This window comes from Phasianus colchicus, chromosome 10 (genome assembly GCF_987193195.1).
Source record: "Phasianus colchicus chromosome 10, bPhaCol1.hap1.1, whole genome shotgun sequence".
Lineage (NCBI taxonomy): Eukaryota > Metazoa > Chordata > Aves > Galliformes > Phasianidae > Phasianus > Phasianus colchicus.
Window position 1 is genome coordinate 16,384,604 of NC_143445.1, and position 22,465 is coordinate 16,407,068.

General features: G+C 60.7%; 3 protein-coding genes across 9 annotated transcripts; 2 read left to right on the forward strand and 1 right to left on the reverse strand.

Moving 5' to 3' along the window:
• SLC12A9 (solute carrier family 12 member 9) lies at positions 1 to 10,808 on the reverse strand. The gene is made up of 13 exons (XM_031603504.2): positions 10,514 to 10,808; positions 8,655 to 8,789; positions 8,384 to 8,521; positions 7,943 to 8,242; positions 7,591 to 7,698; positions 7,391 to 7,502; positions 7,152 to 7,309; positions 6,656 to 6,738; positions 6,413 to 6,537; positions 4,817 to 5,009; positions 4,482 to 4,656; positions 3,560 to 3,706; positions 1 to 3,052 (listed from the first exon to the last, which is right to left on the reverse strand). The coding sequence occupies exons 1-13, from the start codon at positions 10,701 to 10,703 to the stop codon at positions 2,220 to 2,222; spliced, it is 2,697 nt and encodes an 898-aa protein (XP_031459364.2). The 5' UTR covers positions 10,704 to 10,808; the 3' UTR covers positions 1 to 2,219.
• A 1,427-nt stretch (positions 10,809 to 12,235) lies between these two features.
• PRSS56 (serine protease 56) lies at positions 12,236 to 17,938 on the forward strand. 4 transcript variants are annotated; one of them, XM_090147464.1, is made up of 16 exons: positions 12,236 to 12,691; positions 13,008 to 13,169; positions 13,566 to 13,763; positions 14,437 to 14,484; positions 14,698 to 14,887; positions 14,974 to 15,082; positions 15,161 to 15,320; positions 15,446 to 15,588; positions 15,680 to 15,839; positions 15,914 to 16,102; positions 16,188 to 16,521; positions 16,723 to 16,873; positions 16,997 to 17,147; positions 17,285 to 17,362; positions 17,518 to 17,630; positions 17,706 to 17,938. In XM_090147464.1, exons 1-16 carry the CDS (start codon positions 12,550 to 12,552, stop codon positions 17,877 to 17,879), a joined length of 2,502 nt encoding a protein of 833 aa, XP_090003590.1. In that variant the 5' UTR covers positions 12,236 to 12,549; the 3' UTR covers positions 17,880 to 17,938. The 4 variants fall into 4 exon arrangements, with proteins under 4 accessions (XP_090003590.1, XP_090003588.1, XP_090003587.1 ...); XM_090147462.1 differs by lacking the exon at positions 12,236 to 12,691 and having other exon boundaries at positions 12,869 to 13,169; positions 14,974 to 15,320; positions 16,188 to 16,349; positions 16,467 to 16,521; XM_090147461.1 differs by lacking the exon at positions 12,236 to 12,691 and having other exon boundaries at positions 12,869 to 13,169; positions 14,974 to 15,320.
• On the forward strand, positions 17,932 to 21,799 carry CHRND (cholinergic receptor nicotinic delta subunit). Of its 4 annotated transcripts, none has more exons than XM_090147466.1 (12): positions 17,932 to 18,610; positions 19,038 to 19,163; positions 19,285 to 19,329; positions 19,493 to 19,602; positions 19,720 to 19,875; positions 19,978 to 20,093; positions 20,185 to 20,385; positions 20,633 to 20,744; positions 20,854 to 20,968; positions 21,104 to 21,305; positions 21,391 to 21,503; positions 21,589 to 21,799. In XM_090147466.1, exons 1-12 carry the CDS (start codon positions 18,341 to 18,343, stop codon positions 21,769 to 21,771), a joined length of 1,749 nt encoding a protein of 582 aa, XP_090003592.1. In that variant the 5' UTR covers positions 17,932 to 18,340; the 3' UTR covers positions 21,772 to 21,799. The 4 variants fall into 4 exon arrangements, with proteins under 4 accessions (XP_090003592.1, XP_090003591.1, XP_031459365.1 ...); XM_031603505.2 differs by having other exon boundaries at positions 18,484 to 18,610; positions 19,018 to 19,163; XM_090147465.1 differs by having other exon boundaries at positions 21,391 to 21,799.
• Positions 21,800 to 22,465: the final 666 nt, after the last annotated feature.

Genomic DNA, 22,465 nt, shown 5'->3' on the forward strand with positions numbered 1-22,465 from the left:
ATGCATTTTTTTTCCAGCGGTGCATTTTCAGGCGGGTAATTTGCTGTCTTTTCAGACCCCGATCAGTATCATTTCTCCAGCAATGACAGCTTTTATTTGCTCTGAAATGAATGCTGCGAAATTTCCAAGAAATAGCCGAGGCCCCGTTGCCTGCCCACCCCCACGGGCACCCCACAGCCACAGCCCCATCCAGTGCCAGCACCGTGCACACGCGTGTGCACACCCTATGTATGTGCTCACACATCCATGTGCACACCAATGCACATGCCTATACCATCACTTCTAGCCCCCCCCCCCTAGCTGCAGACATGGCTCCCATTGTGCAGTGGGGGGGTCCTGATAAGGGTCCCTCTGTGCATCCCCCCTCACTCGGCACAGCGCAGCTATTGGGGAAACTGAGGCACGGATGGGCGCTTTCACCCAACCCTTGCCATGGGGCAGCTGGGTGTCCCCCACCCCAGTGCTTGGTAGTGTCCTCATGGCCCAGTCAGCACTTGGGGAGCACCCAGGGTGAGCCAAGGGCTGCTGGTGCCAAGAGGGCGTTGGGACTGGGAACAGCCCTGGGCACCAGGAACATGGGCACGGGCAGCTGTGGGGATACAGAGGGTGCGTGTGTGAGGAGGGAGGAAAGGATGCTGTTTGTGTAGGTGTGCATTGAGTGGGCGTTGTGCTGGTTTTGCAGCAAGCTGCGTGTGCTGCGTGTGTGTGTGTGTGCACGTCTCGGTGTGTGCACGTGTGCGTCAGCCCCCCGGCCACATCCTGGTGCATGTGCAAGGTGTGCAGGGTCACACGTGGCCATGAGATGCACCCACGTGCCATGCTGGATATAGGGGTGCGTGCTCCCAGCACGTGTACACTGTCCCACAGGTGATGAACGCTGTTAGTGTTGTGTGGATAAGGCATAAACCCCAAACGCTGCACCCTAATACAAAGCCCACTGGGGGTCCCCACCTCCTTGGTGCCAGGGCCTGGCATGGCCAAGGTTAACTCTGCCAGAGCCCGGCGGCGTGGCACAGCGAAGCTTTAATTTAATGAAGTGTGAGGCTTTTTTATGGGCTTTTAATTACGTGGTGATAATTAACATTATAGGCTGCCGGGTCCCGCTGGTGCCCGGCTGCCCTGTGCCAGCTCCTGACTGTAAATAAATGCAGTGGGCAGCCAGAGCCGTGTGGTGCCCATGCTGAGAGACCAACCTCCCACCTCCAGCAGCAGAGCCAGCCCTAAGTCCTGCTGGGGGGAGGGGGGGCACAACCCCCTGCAAGAAGTGGGGAGCAATGCAGCCCCTCACTCTTGCCCCAGTGAGCACCCAGGTATACGGGGTTTTCCAGCCCTCAGGCTGATGGCACCTTGGTAGTGATGGGAGTGGGAGGCAGAGGCTGTGCTGTTAACCCCCCCCCACATGCACACACACACAGCCCCTGGCCCCAAGCAGCCTCCACACCCATTTGGGCTAATAGGAAGCAATTCATCAGGCAGCACCCGGGCACGCTGCCCACCTGCCAGGCACCCAATAGATTTATTGCCATCACCCAGGCAATTTCCTGCCCTCCCCCAGTCAATACAGTTGGGTAAGGGGATGGAAGGGGGAGCATCGTGAGGAGTTGGGGGTCAGGGCAATGCCACTCTGCCACTGCTCCCTGTAGGCATGGGGCTATAATGCCCCACATGGGCAACCCCTCATTTCCCCCTCTCTGGGGGCAGCAGGACCCTCACCCCACAGGGTCACACATGCACGAAGAGCTGCCTCCTCCTTCCCCAGCCTGAAGCAGGGAACTCAGTTGCACGGGCTCCCATCCCCCACCCCCTTCCCATTTAATTTTCCCTAATGAAAGGCACGGAGGATGGCAGGGAGCCGGGGCACCAAGGTCGAGGCTGCCTTTAATCAATCCCCACTGCTGGCTGGGTGCCCGGAGGAACCTGCAGAGGAGAGCACGGGGGAGAGGGCTGCAGGCAAAGGGCTCCCAGTAGCAAAATGGGACCCCCCCGAGGACCCCAGAGAAAAGGCACAGTGAATGCATTACGTGCCCGGATCCCGCCAGGGCAGCTTTAAATGCTGTGCCTCCCCCCAAAAACCAAAACCCCCTACTCTCCTCCTAGCACAGCCCCTAGAACAAGGCCTGCAAATAGGAATCACGGCCAGGGCCAGCTCCCCGCAAGCCGTACCCAGCCCGGAGCTGTAAGGCACTGACTGGAGGAGGGCTGGGGACACGGGGACAATCCTACAGCTGGGTGCTGGTGACAGCGCTCACCCCGTGCACCAGCACAGTAGGGCCAAGGTCGCGGGTGAGCAGCTCCAGCTGCCGCAGGTACAGGGGGTACAGCCCGGTGTCAGCCGGAGGCCGTGGCAGATAGAGGAAGCGGACAGCAGGTGCCGGGCCCTGCTCCAGCACCATCTTGTTGGCAGCACAGACGTACTCATCCGACACTTGGGTGGTGTTGGGTGGGAAGTTCACCGCTCCCTCTTCCTCCTCAGCGGGCGCCGGGCCGCCTGGGGGTCCCCGTGGGGCCTGCCAGTGCAGGCGGACCACCCCATCCCACGGCACCAGCTGGATCTGGGCCTGGATGCGCAGGTCCTTGAGGAGCTGGCGCAGCTTGTCCTCCTGCGCGTGGGGCATGGCGCCCGCCTCCACGCAAAGGAAGAGGCGCAGACGGGCCCGGCGCCAGGCCCGCGCCATGTTGAGCACGCAGGCCATCTGCAGCAGGAAGAGGCTGCACGTGTCGGCGTAGCGGGCGCTGTCGGGCCGCAGCAGGTTAACGGGCCAAACGTGGATGGAAGGCGGAGGGCTGGCGGCCCGGCGCAGCTCCCACACCTTGTCCAGGCTCTCCAGGTCTCGGACCAGCAGGACGTTGCGGAGCATCTTCAGGGCATCAGCCACGATGCCTACGTACTCACGTGGAGACAGCAGCTTGGGGGTGGCGGCAGCCCGCAGTGGGGGGAAGCCCAGGGGCAGCTCCTCGCGGGTGCTGGTGAAGGCAGGGTGCTGGGCCAGGCTGTCCTGTGGTGCTGCGTCGTCATAGAAGCCCAGCACCAGCGTGTTGGGGCGCATGCCGCCTGAGGAAAGACCATGAAGGTCTGGGGTAGGAGCAAAGCCACACCAGCCACACAGGCAGCCCCAAGCCCCAGCGAGGCTTTGACATTGCTCATCCAGGTACCACCATAGCCCACAGCAGTTATTTTCAACCTCCCTTTGGTTTACCCATCCAGTTGCCTTCAAACCCGCAGCATGACCCATCCTAGATGCCTCTAAGACCCAGTTTGGCTTTGGTACTGCCCATCCAAGTGCCTCCAAACCCTTCAGCATGACCCAGCCTAGATACCTCCGTGACCCAACTTAACTTTGGCATCACCAAGTGTGTTAAAAACACTTGGTGTGGACATCACCCACCCATGTTTTCAAGACCCAGCTTGGCTTTTGCACTGCATGCACACAGGTGCCTCCAAGCCCCAACCCAGCTTTGGGGGGGGGGGGGGGGGTTTGTCTCCACACCCATCAGCACCGCTCACTCTGCAGGGATGGTAGGGTAGGCCCCCATCAATGCCCAGACCAGTGACACTCACCAAGGCCAGAGGTGAAGAGGAGCTGCCGGACACCGTGCCGCACCGAGGGTGCGAGGGTGAGGCTGATGAAGGCCTTGACATTCAGCTTGTCCACCAAGCTCAGCCATGAGTCCTGCTGGGGCTGCAGCGGGTCTGAGGGCAGTGTGTCTGGATGGGAGGACAAAGACAGCATGAATCATGGGGTTCCCCATACTGAGGGTCTCCCTGATGTTCCCACAGCTCCCCAGCATGGCACCGAGCACTCCTAGCACCATTTTCCTCCTGAGCAGCCCCATCACCTCAGCACACATGAGCATAAGGAAGGCATAAGCAGGTGCTTCCATCCAGAGATAAGAAATTATACATAAATATATAAAAAATACTTAGCCCCATCCCCCTCCCCAATTTCAGGCCATTAGTCACCAAGGCAACCAAGGAGGGGGGAGGGGAGGAGCAGAGCCCATGCATCCGCTGGGGGCGGGGATGGCCACGGCAGGGTGAGTGCGTGTGCGAAGGAACACGTGCAAATGAATGAGGAAACACATCTGAACCATGTGGATGGACACAGGAGCACAGGTGTGCAAGGCTGTGCCAAAAGTGCACAAAATGCCCATGCTTGCTGGGTGTGCATAAGACCAGTGGAGTTGGGGTGGCACATGCCATGTTTACGTGCCTGTGCCAACATGCAGGAGCTCCGTGTAGATGTGCAAAGATGTGAGTAGGATACACATGTGCACACAAATTATGGGACAGAGATAAGTCACCTACATCCCTTACATTATGCCAAGCTGTGGGTATGTCCAAAATGCTGTTTTCTCCCTCCCTGGGTCCAACATGCCCAGCTGGGAAGTGGTGCCACCCCAGCCACGAAGCAATGCTGCGGGCCACAGCCATCACAGAAAGGGACAGAGGCCACCAGTGCTGGGACAGGGCAGATCCTCACCCAAGTCTTGTAGCTCCACGTGGCCCAGGACATAAAGGCCACTCTTTTTGAGGTCGTTGACAAAGTCAATGAGGCGGGCGCTGCCCCGCGGATTCTGTACCATCAGCAGCATCTGCGGGCGCCAGAACTTGACGTGGTCCTTCCGCACATCCAGCATCAGCAGATACTTCCGCACCTGGGTGGAGGGAGGGAGGCAGGTAAGGATTCCTTCAACGTGCCATCCCACGGGGACGCCAGCCCTGAGGACACGCAGTTGGGACAGGACTGCCGCAGGGGTGCCAGCCCCAGGGATGTCAGCTCTCCAGCCCACAATGGGTGAGAAGAATAGGACTCACCTGGTGGAAGATGAGAGCCTGGCTGATATAGCCCCAGGTGCTGCTGGGTGAGAGGTAGTGGAGGGCAAGGAGGAGGATGAGGAGGAAGCCCAGGCTTGCCGAGGCCGACACGGGGCTGATGAGGAACATCATGACACAGCAGCCAGCGATGCCCAGCAGACACGTGTGCCAGGTGAAGTAGCGAAATGTGGGCCTGGAGCAGGAAGAAAAGGACATTAAATTATTCAGTGTGGCTTAGGACTCCTTGCAGCAGGGAGGTCAGCTCAAATGTAGCTTGGCCTGTGGTTTTGTGCCACTCGCTTCATGTCAGGCATGTAAACTGGCTATGGGCAACCCACATCAGGCACAGGCAATTTGGCATTACCTCTGTCCTCATCAGTGACACCATATAGCCCCTGGCACTCAGCTGTACTCAGCTGACCCAGGAAAACCCCAATGAGAGGCAACAGTTAAGTGCCAGGCTGTCAAGGGGATCGTGAACTAATTACACTGGGGATAACCACGGCCCACATCAGGGCTGAGCATAGAAATGGCAATTTCCATCCCCATCAGCCCCTTTCAAGGCTTGAGGGAAGGACAGCCTGGAAATGACACCCAGGAAAAGCCACTCCAGACAACCATCTCCCCCTGTGACAGGTTTGGTGACACAAAGAGTAGTGGCACAGGAGGGGGACAGGGCACTCCTCTGTTGTAAGGCATATACTTCGTAAATGGAAGGGAGATGGCACCACGCAGGGTACTGGGCAGACCCACACTGCCTGCCCCTGGCAAACAGGGATGACCTGAGGCAGCAGGGATGGCCTGAGGGTGGGCAGAGCTGGGGGGCACACAGCAGCACCAACAAATGAATATAGCACCCACTCATCCCAGCACAGGGAGGCGGAGGCGGGAAGGCGAGATGCTGTTATTTTCTCTAATTGTTGTTTTTGCTGAAAGGTAATTAAAATCCTTTTCCGCTGCGCTTGATGGGAGACCTCAGTGAGGGAGGGGGGAGCACTGAAGCGTGGGATGGGCAAGGGACCCTTTGCCACCCAGCTCCACAGCCTCCCCACAGGCACCAGTCCATGCCAGTCTGTGCCCCACATCCTCACAGGCACAGGGAGGGGGAACGTGGGCCGAGCTGGGAGGCAGCTGTACCCAACCAGGTCCCCCAACCACCCTGCCTTGCTCCCCCCAGCTTAGGGCAGCCCCACACCCACCACTCCATGCTGCAGCTGCCTGTCACACACTGTCCTTCCTGGAAGATCTTCTCCTCCCCCCTTAGGTAGGATCCCCCCCTCCTCCCCCTTTCCTTGTTAGTTTAATTAGCACTAATGGAAAGTGGGCTCCATCACTGCTTGGCGAGCTGCCCGGGGGATGCCGGGCGGCACAGCCTATAAATTACCTCTGGAAAGTCTACAGAGAGGGGACCCAATGGTGCTGCATTTATCTGTGCCCACTCAGTAGCACAGTGCCACGGTAAGGGAATTGTCCCCTTCTACTTCCTGAGGGGTCTCTGCCTCCCTAATGCTCAAGATGGTCTCCTCTGTGCCCTGTAGGCAGATGGATGGACAGACAAGTGGGTGGACAGCCCATCATAGAGCAGGCAGCAGGTACCTGAAGTTGGGGGCCGATGCCCACTCCAGTGCCAGGCAGGCCAGGTTGACAGTGGCATAAACCAGAAGAAAGAAGGTAGTGACAACCCCTGCAATGGTGTTGAGCTTCCCAGAGAAGAGCACCAGCTGCAGGGAGAGCACACAGGTCACAGCGTGTAAACAAATCAGGGAAGTCCCATAAAGGGGCACACAACATGGGCACAAAGCCCAGGGACTGGAACAGGAGCATCACCAGCAAACTCACCTGCACCACCAGCCAGGAGAGGATGACTGCCATGACAGGGTTCCCGCTTGCAGATGTCTTCTTGGCAAGCGCCAGCGCCCGGCCTGCAGGCAGAGCAGGCAGGTTGGACAGGCACAAGGCAGGAGGCAGCCCAAAGGCCATCAACTAGTTTGGCAATGAGCCCTGCCCCCATCTTGAGTGCTGGGGTTGAGGCAAGTGCCAGGGCACAGTGGGGACACAAGTGCTGGCATCCCTACAGGCAAACTGGTGTGCAGGCATGTCCCTAGCTTGGCAGAACCACGGTATGCTCTACAGACCCCAGATCATCTGCAGGGGCATTGCCAACTCCAGGGTGGAGTGGCTATTGTTGGGTAGAACAGAAAAGGAGCCTTGACAGCCCAAGCCCACACTGATTCACAGAGCATCATCACCCCAATCACAAGGGGAGCTCATTTTGTGGGAACAGCCCCTGCACCATTTGGGTTCTGGCTGATGCCAGCACACTCCAAGCACTCACCAAAGAGATCATCCCGTGCCAGAGCATAGAGGATGCGGGATGCCCCGATGAGGTTGCTCATGGCTGCAGAGAGCGTGGCAGCATAGATGCCCACCGTCACCAGAGGTGGGAAGATACTGATGTCACGCAGGAAGCCATAATCTTTCTGCAGGAGGGTCCTGGAGAGGAACACACACACGGTGGCACTCACCTTGGCTCATGTCTACACCAATAATCCCAGAAAGGAGCGGTGGCTGTACCTGTTGCAGGTGGCACACATGAGGAAAGCCAGCAGGTTGTAGACGAGGTAGGTGAAGAGCACAGCAGAGATGGTGCCCCGCGGGATGGAGTAGCTCGGGCGCTTCAGGTCCCCTGCGGGCAGAACAGCAGTGTAACCAGCCTGTAGGTGCAGCACTCCCTGCACCATTCAGCTCCATCCCAGTGCCGCCCTGCTCCCTACCTGACATATTGGAGCCTGCCATGATGCCGGTGCAGCCATTGAACATCACTGCGAAAACAGTGCTGAAACTCATCATCTGCCCTGTGGTGTAGTCCACTCCGTACCCACCTGCAGGACACAGGGGCACAGGCTGTGACGGGCTGCTTGGGGTGGCACAGATCTGCCACGTGCCCTCTCCTTAACACCCCTGTCCCCAAAGGAAGACCACCACGGGACAAACCACCCCACGAGCCCACAAGCTCCCTACACCCTCCATTGAGCCCATGCTAATGCAGAGGCAGGTGTCGCCCCTCCCCATCCCAGCAGATATAGGACCATGATGGGGACCATGGGAAGCCCTCAGCGTCCTCACCGCCCAGGTTTTCTCGCAGAGTGGCGAGTGAGAAGCCCGTGAAGCTGCCGTTCTCAGTCTCCGAGCTGTTGAGGTGCGGCATGCGGATGGGCACACCGAGGGGCCGCGTGGCGAAGAAGCTGACGAGGATGGTGCCCAGCACACCTGCCACGATGAGGAAGATGAGGAAGGTGGCTTTGGCATAGATGGAGGCACCCACCAGGCACACGACGAGGCACAGGGCCAGCAGGATGGTGCCGTAGAGCAGCTCATACCAATAGCTCTGGGGGAGGACATGGATGCCTGAACCCACTTCCTGTCCTGGGCAGAGACACACGGGGATCAGTAGGGCTCAGTGCAGGCACCAGGGGTTGGCCAAGCCATGCCAGGCACAGTGCTAGGCACGTGCTAGGGCTGCTTGGGGAAGGGATGCTTGACATCCCCTGCTATGGGGTAACTTACCTGGCGGGATCCCGAAGCTGTCCACCACCGCCTCCACCAGCCCCAGCACATAGAGGGCACTGCCGCACACATTGGCCAGGAAAAACATGATCCCAATGCTGCCCCCAAACTCCGGGCCCAGGGCACGACTGATCATGTCTTGGTGGAGTCAAGGGAACGTGTCAGCAAAATGCCCAGCAGGCATGGATGCCCCATCACGCCCACAGCCCCATTGTGGCACCCAGGTGCCACTGAGCACCCCCCAGGATTTCCTGCACCCAGCAAAGGATACAATAGGCTCCTCCAGCATCCAGTGCACCGTTGGTGGCAATGGCACACACCGACAGCACCGTCATGCCAATGATGAAGTAGGCCACCGCAAACATGGCCAGAGCTTGGTACAAGCCAGCATGGCCCACCACGAACCCTGCCAAGGTCAACCTACAGTTAACTGGTCATGAACAACCCCACGGAGCTGTCCTATCCCCGTGCATGCCAGCCCAGCCACTGCCCCCAGCCTCAGGGCATCTTCCTGCTGTGCCCACAGAGCCACACACCCAGAGAGCAAATAAGCAGGGAGGGAGGAGACAGCAGGGTGGCCCACTGCAAACCAGGAAGCAAAAACAGTCCAGGGCAGGCATCCCTGTCAGCCAGGCACTAAGCCCAGCTCCAGCAGCCCCTTGGGGTTTAGTGGGACACTTGGACTCCCTCAAGTCCCTGCCCAGGGCACGGTCAGGCTGCAGACATTGAGAGGGACTGTGGGCAGGAAGGGGTTGCCCACAGCAGCAGTGGGAGATGCCCTATCTCAGCCACGAGATTGGCCACAGAGATGCCAAGGGGAGGGCTTGGGGAAGTGGGGGGAGAAGCAGGGAGCCCTCCTGAGTTTTCTCCCTCCATTCCAGTGTTAAAAGCTTGGAGTGGAGATAAGAAGTGACACGAGGACAAAGTGGGTGCAGCCAGGAGGGGCTGGGGGTCTTCAGGTCATGGAGACACAGAGGTATGTGCAGGAAAGGGGGAGGGTAGCTGCCTGGACCCCCCCAAAGCGGGACAGTTCCTCTTCCCGGCAGCTCCCCTCCCACCAGCCCCACACTTCCCCTATGCCCTCCCCATAGGTAACACCACCCCTGTGAGGGTCTGGGCTCAGTGTGGGGCTGAGAGTGCCTTAGAGGGCAAAGCTTGTGGGGTGGGAAGGGATGAGGGATGGGGCTGTGCCTCCCATCTCGCAGCTTGGAATATCCCATAGCCACAGGAAGGGGCTCAGAGCCCCCTCCAGGCCCTACGGCACGCAGTCAACTCCCGCCCAAGGTTTTCCGCAGGCAGAAAGCAAAAGAGGAAAAGCCTTCCCTGTTCCTGCTTGGGCCTCTGCCTGAGCTGGACCAGGGCATCCCAACACCGGGGTACCTCCAAAGGACTGCTGCCTGCCCCTGGTTGGGCCCAGCCTGCATGCCTCTCCAAGGTCCTCCATACTGCTCAGTACCAGGCTTATAGCTCAAACTGGGACCAGATTGGGAGTCAATCTGTGTCCTCACAACAGCGTGGGAGGGAGGCCCAACTCTGGGGCATGATAGAAGGGTGCAGCCCTGGGAACACCACAGGGAACACAGAGGGCACTGGGGTGCAGCACTGAGGGATGCTCAGAGCAGTGGGGTCCCAGTACTGTGGGGCGGGGGGACACAAAGACACTGGGATCTGACTTACGGAATGGATTTGGGGGGGCACAGGAATCCTGTCCCAGGGACAGGGGCCTTCAGACTAAGGGTGCTGGGTTCCTGCCCTGAAGGTACCACGAGAGCCCTGGGGCTGCAGACTGAAAGGGTATGTGGTTGGAGGGCATACAGCACTGGGACCCCAGACTGGGAGAGACCTGGATGGAGTACAGGAACTTCATCCTGGGGTTGGAGGATGTGGAAGGTGCTGGGAGCCCCTAAACGGGAGGGCGTGGGGGAGAGAACTGAGATTCCAGACTGGGATGCTCAGGGCAGGGCACTGGGAAGACACTGGGAGCAGAGTGGGGGAGCACAGGGCGGCACTGGGACCCAGAGCAGGAGGAGCAAAGGGTTCGCAGCCGGGGGAGCTGGGGGTGGGCTCTGAGGCTGCAGAGAGGGGATGCCCAAGGAGGACCCGGGACCGAGGAGTCCAGGCGATACTCACCGAGGCGCAGGAAGAGGACGACGCTGAACATGGAGAGCAGCGTGGGCACCACGACGCCCAGGAACGTGGGCAGCTTGCGGGGGGTGGCGGCGGCGGCGGCGGCCCGGCCGCGTTCCCGGCCCCGCTCGTCTTCGCCGGAGCCGCCGCACAGGCGGTACGTGAGCAGCGCGCTGCGCTCCGAGCTCGCCATGGCCCCTAACCTAACCCGGCCCGGCTACAGCAGGCCCGCAGCGGCCCCAAACGCGCCCGCTCCCCGGCCCGGGCCGCGCCGCCCCGCCCGCCGCCCCTGCACCGACCCCGCGCCCCGCCCCCTTCATGGCCACACCCCCCTTCTCGACCACGCCCACTCGACACCGCTTAAGCCACGCCCCCTGCCCACTCCATCGCAGGCCACGCCCCCGCCCCGCGCCAGGCTTTTGCTGGCGTTGCCCCAGCCCCAAATGTGACCCTCCAGCCCCAAATACCCCCCCTACAGCCACAGTCACCCCGAAGCTGCTCCCCTCAACCCGGACTCCACACCCTGGGCTTTCCCGTCGTCTCCCACCGCCTTGCCAGCCTACAAAGGACCCCCCATCGTTGCCACCCCCACATCCAGGTGGGCACCCCAGAGGACGTCCCGCGGTGTCCCCCCCCCGGCCAGGGCATGTCGCCAGGGTGGCGGCCGGGCTCGGCTGCCCACGCCAATTATCGGACAATTGGGGGCCTCGGGGGCAACGTCCCACCCGCTCTGGGGTCCCACTGCCACCGCCTGCGCCAATTAGGTTAATGGGGTTGGCACCGGCACCGAGGCTGGGCGGGGGGGGAGCACAGTGGTGCCGTGGGACCGGTGAGCAGCACCTCTGTGGGCACCAAATGCTGACCCCATTGCATGACCTCACATCACCCAGGGGCGAATGGGGACAATACGAGCATGGCCACGCAGGACGGGGGGTTGGGACGCTCCCAGTGGAGGGGTGACACTGTGTCCCCCCGGAGCGTGTCCCTGCGGTGTCCCCATGCCAGGCAGGCAGAGAGGGGGGCCGAGGTGGGAGCTTTCACGTGGGGCTGTCCCGGTGCCAGCGGTGCCCTCGCACGCCGCCAGTGCCGCTCCTTTGATGTGCCACTGAAGCGGCATTGTCAGCGCCCCGCTGGCACAATTAGGACCGGGGGTGAGGGGTGGGGAGTGGGAGGGGAGTGCAACACGGCTGTGGGCACGGGGGCACCCCTGTCCCTAATGGGGATGGGAATGGGTTGCGGGCAACCCTAAGTGGGCATGGGGACGTGGGCACCCCTTCTTCTAATTTGGATGGGGATGGGGGCACAGGGACGTGGACACCCCTTCCTCTAATGGGGACCGAGCGAGAGACGTGGGCAGAGATAGGGGTGTGGGTATTGCCAGACCCCAGTGGGTTTGGGGACACGGGCACCCCAAGTGGGTGATGTGGCCATGGGAACATGGGGAGGGTGGCAAAAGAGGTATCCAGAAAAAAGCTTGGGGCCACGGGCACTGGGGGGGAAGGGTCTGTCCGGCACCGTGGGCTGCGGGGACATAAAGCCACCCCCCGCCCTATGGGCCCCCCATCTCCTCATCTCGGTGCCCGCCGACCACCTTTGAAGCGCCCGCCACCGCCGCCACTGCAGTCGCGTTCCCACCCGCCCGCGGACCCCCCCGCCTCCTCCCCGCTCCCAGCTGCCCCTTCCCCGAGGCCCGGGGCCGAGTTCGGGGGGCACTGTTGGGGAGGAGGGAGGGTGGCGGGGCCGAGATTGGCGTGAAAATGATCAAGGGCCGCGGGCAGCGCCGGAGCGCAGCGCCCGTCTGATGCTGCCCGCCCAGAGGCCCCGTCGAACAAAGGCGGCATTGAGGCCCCGAGCTGCGTCCCCAAGCCCGGACCCCCCCTCTGGGCTGGCATCTTGGCGCGACATTAATGAACTCGCCTGTTTGTGCTCCCCTGGCCCCTCTCTCCTCCCACCACCCGGGGGGCACTGTATATATCCGCGCCTCCTCGCCCGCCTCGGGCACTTCAGGGCTCACACCCTAAAACCTTTGCCCGGCTGGGATGGAGCAAGGAGGGAAGAGGACGTGGGGTGCTGTCCCCGTGGTCCACCTGTCCTCCCCTGTGATGCTGCTGCTCCTACAGCTGGTTGGGGGTGCTCCCATGGGCCAGAGGCTGTACCCCATGCCAGCTAGCGTCTTGCAAGGTCAGTGCCAGCGGTGGGCACAGGGCATCATTTGGGCTGGGTTTTTAGGGGGGAGCTATAGGAGCTGGGATTCATTTATTTTATCTTTGGGGGTGGCACAAAGAGGATGCTCAGCTCCCCATCCCACCCATGCCACCTCCACCCACCCATGTGCCAACCTCATGGGGAGGTGACATCACCCCAAGCAATGCCAATGGGACTGCCAGAGCCTTTGCCCACCTAACGCCCATCATGGAGATACTGGGGCATCTCCAGGGGTGGTGGGCTGGGGGCTTTGTGGGTGGGGGTCACAGTGTTCTGAGTGAGCCCCCTGCAGCGCTGTCGAGCCGGGGGACGCTGGTGTTGGAAGCGGCACTGAGGAGCGCGCTGCTGGCACTGGAGCAGGCACTGGCTGAGCAACAGAAGCAACGGAGTGCCTGCGGGCTCTGTGCTCCCTGCCTCTTCCCTCCATGTGCCAACATCACCCAAAGCTGCCCACGTGAGTCTCATCTCCCCGCAGCCCTACCCCATTCCCTGTAGATCCTACCCAGACAATATCCCCATTAGTTGCCACCCCTAGAGGCTTTACCAAAACAGTGCCCTGTCTGCTAGAGACCCTGCTGAAACACTGCCCAGAGACCCTACCCAAGCAGATCCCCATCCTCTTGAGATCCTAACCAAACTGAAGCCCTACCCAAAACACTGCCAGACCCTTTCTTCCCACCCCAAATACTCCCCCAAAACATACCCTGAGACCCTACCCCACTCAGGAGACCCTCTCAAAACACAACAGCCCTACCGTGCCTCCTCCCCACCCACCCTGGCATGGCCCAGGCAGAGGTGGGCAGGGGGCAATAAGGATGTGAGGATGCCCACAACCTCACTGTCCCTGCAGCACCTGCCATGCCCCCTGCCATGCCCCCCAGCTGCCAGGCCCTGCTGGATGCCCAGGATCTGCCCGAGCTGCCCCAACGCCACTGGGCTCTGAGCCAGGCATGTGCCCCCTACCTGCGCCTGTGCCCCCCCCAGGGCACTCAGCCTGCCTGCACCCTGCTCAGTGCCCAGCGCTGCCAGCACCGCCTCCAGGAGTGCCGTGAGTGGGCACCTCCTGGAAAGGGGAGACCCTACAATAACAAATGAGGCATCAGATTGCCTGGAGGGGATATGGGGCAGTGAGGGTGTGATGGGATGGGAGGGGGAGGCTGGGGGGGGTGATGGAGTGAGAGGGGAGAGGGGTGTTGGAGGATGGAGCATTGTGTGGTGGAATGAGGGGAAGAAGAACTGGGGATGAGGGAGGAATGTGGAGTGAGATTTGAGGGCTGGAGGCATTGGGATGGGGAAATGGGAGTGGAGGCATTGAGGGGTGATTGGGAACATGAGTGGGATTAGGAGGAAAAGAACTGGGGATGAAGGAGGGATCTGGGGTCCAGATGAGAGTTGTGGGATGGAGGTTTTGGGAGGGATGGGGAAATGCGGATGGGGCATTGGAGATGATGTATGGGATGAGGTGGGATGAGAAATGGGGGTTCAGAAATGGGATGGAGCACTGGAAAGATCACAGAGGGATCGAAGTGGAATAGGGAGATACGGGGTGGAATTGAGAGATCGAGGGCACAGACAGACTGAGGGGTGGAGGATCTGGAATGAGACAGGACACTGGGGGTACAGACTGGGGACACAGAGCCATTGGGGACAACGAGGACATCGGGTGGCACTGAGGGCAGCGGGCACGTGGCCTCCACCCACCACACCAACTCATTCCACAGTGCTGGCGAAGGCAGCCCCGAATCCCAGCATAGCAGCAGAGATGCCAGGTGAGCCGGGGACAGCAGCCCCCGCCACCCCCACCGCCCCCAGCCCCACGCTGTGCCGGGGGGCAGAGGTTAGCGTCGGCAGCTGCCGGCCCGCAGGGTGCCCCCGGCCCACCGCCCGCTCGCCTCTGTGAGCACGATGAGGCGTGACAGCTTGTCCTACCCCTGCTGCCCCCTCCCTCCACGGCCACACTTCTCACAGCTTTATCCCCTCAGAGCGCTGCGGGGGCCGGGTGGACCCCTCCGCTAACAGCACAGCCCCAAGAGGACGCATCATGGGCGGCAGCGCGGCCCGGCGCGGGGCTTGGCCATGGCTGGTGTCGGTGCGGCTGCACGGGGAGCTGGTGTGCGGTGGGGTGTTGGTGAGCCACGCGTGGGCCCTCACTGCCGCCCACTGCTTCAACGGGTATGGTGTTGTGGTGTGGGGATGGGGGTGTGGGGCGGCACTGCTGTTCCCCCAGCCGAAATCGCTGCTCTGCATCCTTGTGCCAGGAACCAGAATGAGCTGGCGTGGACGGTGGTGGTGGGTGACCACGAACTGGGCAAGGCGGACCCCGGGGAGCGGGAGGTGCCTGTGCGACGCATCGTGCCTCACCCCAAGGTTGGTGGAGGTGGGCACTCCCAGGTCATTCCTATGCTCCCCATAACTCCTCACCTACACTCCCTTCACCTCCCTCAGTTCAACCCCAAGACGTTTCATGGGGACCTGGCGCTGCTGGAGCTGGCGGAGCCGCTGGCACCATCGGGCACCGTGAGCCCCGTGTGCCTGCCCAGTGGTACCACCGAGCCCAGCCCCGGCACCCCCTGCCACATTGCGGGGTGGGGGTCCCTGTATGAAGGTAGGTGCCACCCAGCACCCATGGGGTCTGTGCTTGGTGTTGAGCCACCAAGCCAAAGGAGCAAAAAGAAGAGGGTGTGGGCACCCCAAGCATGGGATACCCATAATGGGCACCTTGCCTGGCAGAGGGGCCATCGGCCGAGGTGGTGATGGAGGCACAGGTGCCCCTGCTCAGCCAGGAGACATGCCGGGCAGCTCTGGGCAGAGAGCTGCTCACCAGCGCCATGTTCTGTGCCGGGTATCTGTCTGGGGGCATCGATTCCTGCCAGGTAATGCCAACCCACAACATGGCAGTACCCTGGGCATGGGGTGAGCACACAGCCCTGTCTGCTTGGACTGATGTGCAGATGTCCCCCCCAGGGTGACTCGGGTGGTCCGCTGGTGTGCCAGGACCCCTCCTCGCACCGCTTTGTCCTCTATGGCATCACCTCTTGGGGTGATGGCTGTGGTGAGCGGGGCAAACCGGGTGTCTACACTCGCGTGGCTGCCTTTGCCGACTGGCTCAGCCTGCAGATGGACTGTGAGTGCCAGTGTGGGGCATGGGGTGAAACCCCAGGGGGCTCAGCATCTCACAGCAGCACTGTGCCCTCACAGCTGTTCCTGGCAGCCGGGAGCCAAGCTGCTTTGACCTGCTGGCCCTGTCCCAGCTGCCCCCTGAGCAGCAGCCCCTCGAGCACACCCGTCTCTGCTCCTTCTATGCGGGGTCCTGCCGGGCTGCCCCAGGCCGAGCCAGCTGCACCCACCTTGCCGATGAGACGTGCCGTGCCCGGATGAGGCGATGCGGTGAGATGAAGTGATGGCACGGGGCTGGGGGACTGAGCTGGGTTGGCATGGGGCTGGGGACACAGCTCTCTTGCTGAACCCACAGAGCTGCATTCCTATGCCCAGACCCTGGTGGGTCTCCTGCGCCGGGCTGGGGACTTCATCCGAAACCAGCTTGACTTCTCCTTCCTCACCCGCACTCTTCCCCAGCTCCTGGGCAAGATCTATGGTCATCTCTTCCCCGTCCGCATCCGTAGGGATGCCCCAGGTACCCACATGGGCTGTGGCTCCCTTTGGGGATGTGCCACCCCTGTGCTGATGGCTGGAGGACCAACACCCTGCCCTAGACTGCCCAACATTCTGTTCCTCCTGCTTGTCTCTGTAGACCAAGTGATGGTCGAGCACCCCACACCTGAGGGACCCCTGAGACCAACCCACAGGTAAAGGGGGATGTGCGGGCATCATGGGTTGCGGCAGAGGGGGGGTCAGGTTTTGAGGAGGTCAGCACTGATGTGGCTTCTTGCATTCATCAGCAGGGTCTTTCTCTTCCCAGGACCCACTAGGGGTGCATGCGAGGTGGCAGTGCCCAGGGGATGGGTGGCACCAGGCACCCACCTGAGCTCACCCTGCTGTGCTTGCAGGCAGCTGCCCACCTTCAGGGAGTTTTTTGGGACTATGGGGCCGCGGCTGCAGGACTGGGTGCAGGCTCTGAGGGCCACAGGGGAGGGCAGCACTCTGGCACCCACCCCAGAAGGGGAGCAGCTCCCTGAGGTGACATGGCTCTTCTTACAGGTACTTGGAGAGAAATGGGCTGAGAGGAGCACTACCTCTATGGTGGTGCCAGCAGGGACCATACCCCTGCAGCACCCCATGGGTGCCCCACTGTCTGCACTGTCCCCCTCCCCTTCCCTGTAGCAGGGTGAAGAGCTGGTGGAGGAGCTGGTGGGACAGGGCAGAGCCTTCCTCACTCAGCTCCAGGCAGAGATGGACCTTGACACACCATTGGAGGCCACGCAGGCACTCAGAGAGCCAACTGGAGAGCCAATTGGGAACCCTGTGCTGAACTGTGAGCCCTGGGGGGGAGGTTTGGTAGGGTATGGGGCTGATCAGGTATGGGACTGGTGGAGTGTGGGGGTATCCAGCACTGAGCTCCATGCCCAGGCAGTGCCCACTGAGAGTATCACCAATTACGTTTTCATGCAGGGACAGTGCACAGAGAGAAACGAGAGCTGGTGCCCACAATGCCGGGCCTGGAGGAAGAAGGGGAGGAGGCAGGCAGAGGTAAGCACCCTGCAGCACCTGTGCTATGTGATGCTATGGGGATGGTGACAAATCCAACCCCAGCATTGCTCACCAGCCTGAGGCTGGCTGCTGGGCATGGAGCCCCCACACAACCCCTGACACCCACCCTCCATCTCTCTCCTATTTCCCCCCAGTTGCAGCTTGCCCCGGCCTCAATGCTTCTGCACTGCGGGTTGGCGTGGTGCAGGAGCTCTACGCCTGGGTGCTGCAGGTGCCAGAGCCAGATCTGGCCATGACCTTTCAGGAGGTGCGAGCAGTGCTATTGGCAGCATGTAACTGTCTCCCCAGCTGTGGGGCTGACAGCGTTTTCCTCCTCCTGCAGATCCTGGTGGACCTGAGCTCCAAAAACACCAAGGGGCTGTACCGGGCACAGGTGCGGGCCACAGTGGGCGGCCGACCCACGGCTTTTGCTGGGCTGGTGGGGCTGGAGAGTGACTCACTGGCACGCAGCATGCCTGGCCTCGTGGCCTTGGCACTTGAGGCTCTGAAAACCTAGGGGTGCTGGCAGGGGATGAGGAATGACTCCTGTTCCCCATGGGCACCTCTTATTTATTTGTACAGAGAAAGGTTTATTTTTCAATAAAGAAAGGTTCTATTTTCTGGTAGCTGGTGAGGATGAAACAAGTGACGTGCCAAGCGGTGCCAGTGAGGTGGGCATCAGCAGGATGTGACGCCCCTGTGCATCTCCCCCCATCACTTCCCACCCCCAAGAAATGTCCCCCATCCTCAGGTCCTTCTCCTGGCATCGAGTTGGGGTTGGGTTCCCACTACCCACAGCACCCTTCACCCCAGAGTACAGCACCCTGTGCCACCCAAGTGGGGACCCTCACCAAAACTCACACCAGTGTCAGACCATATGTGCCATAGGCACTGATTAGGTGCCAACACCTCCACATCTCCCAGCAGCATCTGCTGAGCAGTGAAGGGACTGCTCCTCCAAGTGCTCAGGTGACGGAGATGGCACTGAGGGGTGGTGAGCCCAGCTGTTCCTGCCTGTCTCCCTTCTCTGGGCGTGGGGGTGCCGGAAGCAGGGGGGCCAGAGTGGGTATCCGGAGCCGGCAGCCTTCCCCCCAGCACCTGGCACCATCCATCTCTGCGGCCGGACATCCGCTCAGGCAGGCCAAGCAGGGAGGTGGTGAGGAGCTGGCACGGCACGAAGGCACCGCGGGCACCGCATGGGGGACATGGCAGTGCTGCTGGCCTTGTTTGGGGCACTGGTGCTGTCGGGTGAGCGGAGCCGTGGGGTTTGGGTACAAGGATGCTGGGGGTTCCTGTGTCACTGCAGTGAGGTTGGGGCTGGGGTGGTGGTGTCTGTGTCCCAGCTGAGCGCACGTGTATCCTTATGTGTCCTAGTCTATGTCCATGTGTGCACCTACCTCCGTGCCCAATGCCATGGCTTCTGCACTGGCATCTTCTACTAATTTGTCCCTACATGGCTCTATATTCATATGTTTGTATATCCCTGTGTTCCGTGTCCATGCATGCCTATGTGTTCCCATAAGCGTGCCATTCCTGTGCCCGTGCACCACATCTGGGTGCCCACCTCCCTGCCCTTGCATGGCATTGACATGCTGTGCACCCACACCCTCTGTCTGCCTCTGCCCACTCCCTCTGCCTGACCTCGAGCCCCCCAGGTGGGCTCTGCATTAACCAGGAGGAGCGGCTCATCCATTACCTCTTTGAGGAGAGAGGCTACAACAAGGAGGTGCGCCCCGTTGCCTCTGCCGATGAGGTTGTGGATGTCTACCTGGCCCTCACCCTCTCCAACCTCATCTCGCTGGTGAGCCCCAGTGGGCAGTACCTGGGGTCCTGTTGTACTCCAAGGGCTGCCTTGGGTTGAAGGTCTTGGTTTGGTCAGGGGGTATGGCCATGGCATCTCAGTGTCCTCCGTGTTATTGCAGAAAGAGGTGGACGAGACACTCACCACCAACGTATGGGTCGAACAAGTGAGTAAGGACAGGAGGGGTTGAGGGGACTGGGGCCATCACTGACAAACTCCTGCCCCGATCCCTCTTCCCTCTCAGTACTGTCATTCCCATGCCAAATCCATGGGCAAGGGGTGTTATTGGCCTGGTCATGGTGAGGTGACTCAGGGGTATCTCCCACCAGAGCTGGACTGATTACCGCCTGCAGTGGAACACATCTGAATTCGGGGGTGTCAACGTGCTCCGCCTGCTGCCAGAGATGCTGTGGCTGCCTGAGATAGTCCTGGAGAACAAGTGAGCAGAGCTTGGTTCACCTCCCCAATTTCCCTGGGCAAGCATCCTCAGCCAGAGCTGTGCTCAGTACCCAGGGTTCTCCCTTGCCTTGCCACCACTTCAGTTTCTCTCATGCAGCAATGACGGGCTCTTTGAAGTCGCCTACTACTGCAATGTGCTGGTCTACAACACTGGCTATGTCTACTGGCTGCCCCCCGCCATCTTCCGCAGTGCCTGCCCCATCAACGTCAACTTCTTCCCCTTTGATTGGCAGAATTGCTCCCTCAAATTCAGGTGTTGGGTCTGGCATGTTCCCAATTGTTGTGCCAGAGGATGGGGAGGAAGGACAAAGAGGTAGGCACAGATCCTCACCGCCTGTAACCTACCACATTTCAGCTCACTGGCATACAATGCACAGGAGATCAGCATGCACCTGAAGGAGGAGAGTGACCCAGAGACTGAAAAGTATTACCGGGTGGAGTGGATCATCATCGACCCCGAAGGCTTCACGGGTAGCGCTGGTGCTCCCTGCTGTGTCCTGGGTCAGTGGGACACCCTGTAAGGGGCTCAGGGTCCCCCATGCTGTCCCACGTGTCCCAACAGAAAATGGCGAATGGGAAATCATCCACCGCCCGGCTCGCAAGAACATCCACCCCAGCTACCCCACTGAGAGCAGCGAGCACCAGGACATCACCTTCTACCTCATCATCAAGCGCAAGCCACTCTTCTACGTCATCAACATCGTCACACCCTGTGTCCTCATTGCCTTCATGGCCATTCTTGTCTTCTACCTGCCTGCTGACAGTGAGTGGCACCTGCACTGGGCATGGGGACACCCATGTCCCACACCTATCGTGGAACATGTGGATACCCCAATGTCCAAAACAGCACTATGACAACCCTGTGCAGGACACCATCCAGCCACCCCTGAGCAGGGCATAGGATAACCCAAATGGGACCCTAGGCTACCCCTAGAGTATAAAGCTTTATCTGGAGCAGTACAGGGTGGGACACTGGGAGGGGACATGGGACGGCTCCCTCTGCTCTCCAGGTGGTGAGAAGATGACTCTGGTGATCTCGGTTCTCCTGGCCCAGTCTGTCTTCCTTCTGCTGATCTCCCAGCGCCTGCCTGCCACCTCCCACGCCATCCCCCTCATTGGCAAGTGAGTTTTGGGTACATCTCACAGTCCCAGGGTGGCACAGAATGGCTCTGCATCTCCCCAGACTCCTGCAACTATACCAGCCCCAGACCTGTGTCCCCCACCCCCACAGGTACCTTCTGTTCATCATGCTGCTGGTGACAGCCGTGGTGGTGATCTGCGTCGTGGTCCTCAACTTCCATTTCCGCACTCCCAGCACTCACATCATGTCCGATTGGGTCAAAGAGGTGAAGGGGTGATGGGCAAGGGAGGGCAGCCACTGTGCATCATGGCACCGGGGTGTCCAATCTGCGCCACCCCAGGCAGTTACATGCTTGGGTTGAGGACAGAAAGTGGGGACACGGTGGCATGTCCTATGCCAGGTGTTCCTGGAGATCCTGCCTCGCTTGCTGCACATGTCACACCCAGCTGAGAGCCCAGCAGGTGCCCCGTGCATCCGGCGCTGCAGCTCGGCTGGGTACATCGCCAAGGCAGAGGAGTACTACAGCGTCAAGTCCCGCAGCGAGCTCATGTTTGAGAAGCAGTCGGAGAGGCACGGGCTGTCCAGCCGTGTCACCCCTGCCCGTGAGCCTCAGCCCCCCTGTGGGAATTTGGGGACACGGGATGGGTGGCTGCTGTCCTTGGGAGCTCAGGGTCATCCCGTCCCCAGGCTTTGCACCAGCAGCCACAAGCGAGGAGCAGCTCTATGATCACCTGAAACCCACCCTAGATGAGGCCAATTTCATTGTCAAGCATATGCGGGAGAAAAACAGCTACAATGAGGTGGGGACGACGGGCACAGTGGGGAATGGTGGGGCAGAGTGGGATCCCTGGGCTCCCCATGCTCTGCTGCTGGCTCCCTCCCCAGGAGAAGGACAACTGGAACCGTGTGGCACGCACCCTGGACCGCCTCTGCCTGTTCCTCATCACCCCCATGCTGGTGGTGGGCACTCTCTGGATCTTCCTCATGGGCATCTACAACCACCCACCACCACTGCCCTTCTCTGGAGACCCCTTTGACTACCGGGAGGAGAACAAGCGCTACATATAGGGCAGCCCTGAGAGTGGGGGTGGGATCCTTTATGGCTAGGAGGTAGCCCCTCCACTCCTTCCTGCCTACCTTCTGCAGCTAGGAGAAATAAAGCTGAGTGCTTCACAATGTGGGGTGCAGAACTGGTGGTTAAATGGGACCCACAACCCCCATTCAGACCCACAAGTGTTGTCCCATCACTCAGTGCCCCACTGGCGCCCAGAGGGTGCCTCCTTCCCTGCACAGCTCCGGTTTCAAGGGACACAGCTGATGTCCCCACACCGGTGGGGGCCCAGGACAGCTGTCACATCCTCTCCGCTAAGCCAGGAATGCACTGACATGGGGCTGGATGGGACTCAAAGCCTTGGGATAAGCATTGCTCCCCAGACTGAGCTGGGGACTTCCCCACCCTGGGGACTACTAGTGGCCACTAAGGGGGACACAAAGCACCGTCTGGGGGGGTTGCAAGAGTGCACACATGGCTGCAGATTTCTACTACGGAGCTTCACACATCACTTCAGGGGGTATGGGGAAACTGAGGCATGGAGCTCCTTTGGTCCCTAACTCCAAATCCAGCTCTTCTTCCCAGCACATTGCCATCACCCCACCAGCACAGAAGGGGAGACGTGGGTTGTCACCCACCCCTCCCTTATCCCTCATTGCTGCTGAGAACAGCTGATGGGGTCAGGGACAGCTGTCCCATCCCAGTGGGCGC

Coding starts and splice junctions, on each gene's coding strand:
- SLC12A9 (XM_031603504.2), bottom strand. CDS start 10,703: ATGGCGAGCTCGGAGCGCAGCGCGCTGCTCACGTACCGCCTGTGCGGC. Junction 7,310..7,390: donor ATGTGTGCCACCTGCAACAG/GTACAGCCACCG, acceptor GTTCCTCTCCAG/GACCCTCCTGCAGAAAGATT. Junction 3,707..4,481: donor CGTGGAGCTACAAGACTTGG/GTGAGGATCTGC, acceptor CCTCCCATCCAG/ACACACTGCCCTCAGACCCG.
- PRSS56 (XM_090147461.1), top strand. CDS start 12,923: ATGGAGATACTGGGGCATCTCCAGGGGTGGTGGGCTGGGGGCTTTGTG. Junction 13,170..13,565: donor CATCACCCAAAGCTGCCCAC/GTGAGTCTCATC, acceptor CTGTCCCTGCAG/CACCTGCCATGCCCCCTGCC. Junction 15,840..15,913: donor GCTCAGCCTGCAGATGGACT/GTGAGTGCCAGT, acceptor GTGCCCTCACAG/CTGTTCCTGGCAGCCGGGAG.
- CHRND (XM_090147465.1), top strand. CDS start 18,341: ATGGCACTGAGGGGTGGTGAGCCCAGCTGTTCCTGCCTGTCTCCCTTC. Junction 18,611..19,037: donor TGGGGCACTGGTGCTGTCGG/GTGAGCGGAGCC, acceptor TGCATTAACCAG/GAGGAGCGGCTCATCCATTA. Junction 19,330..19,492: donor CCAACGTATGGGTCGAACAA/GTGAGTAAGGAC, acceptor ATCTCCCACCAG/AGCTGGACTGATTACCGCCT.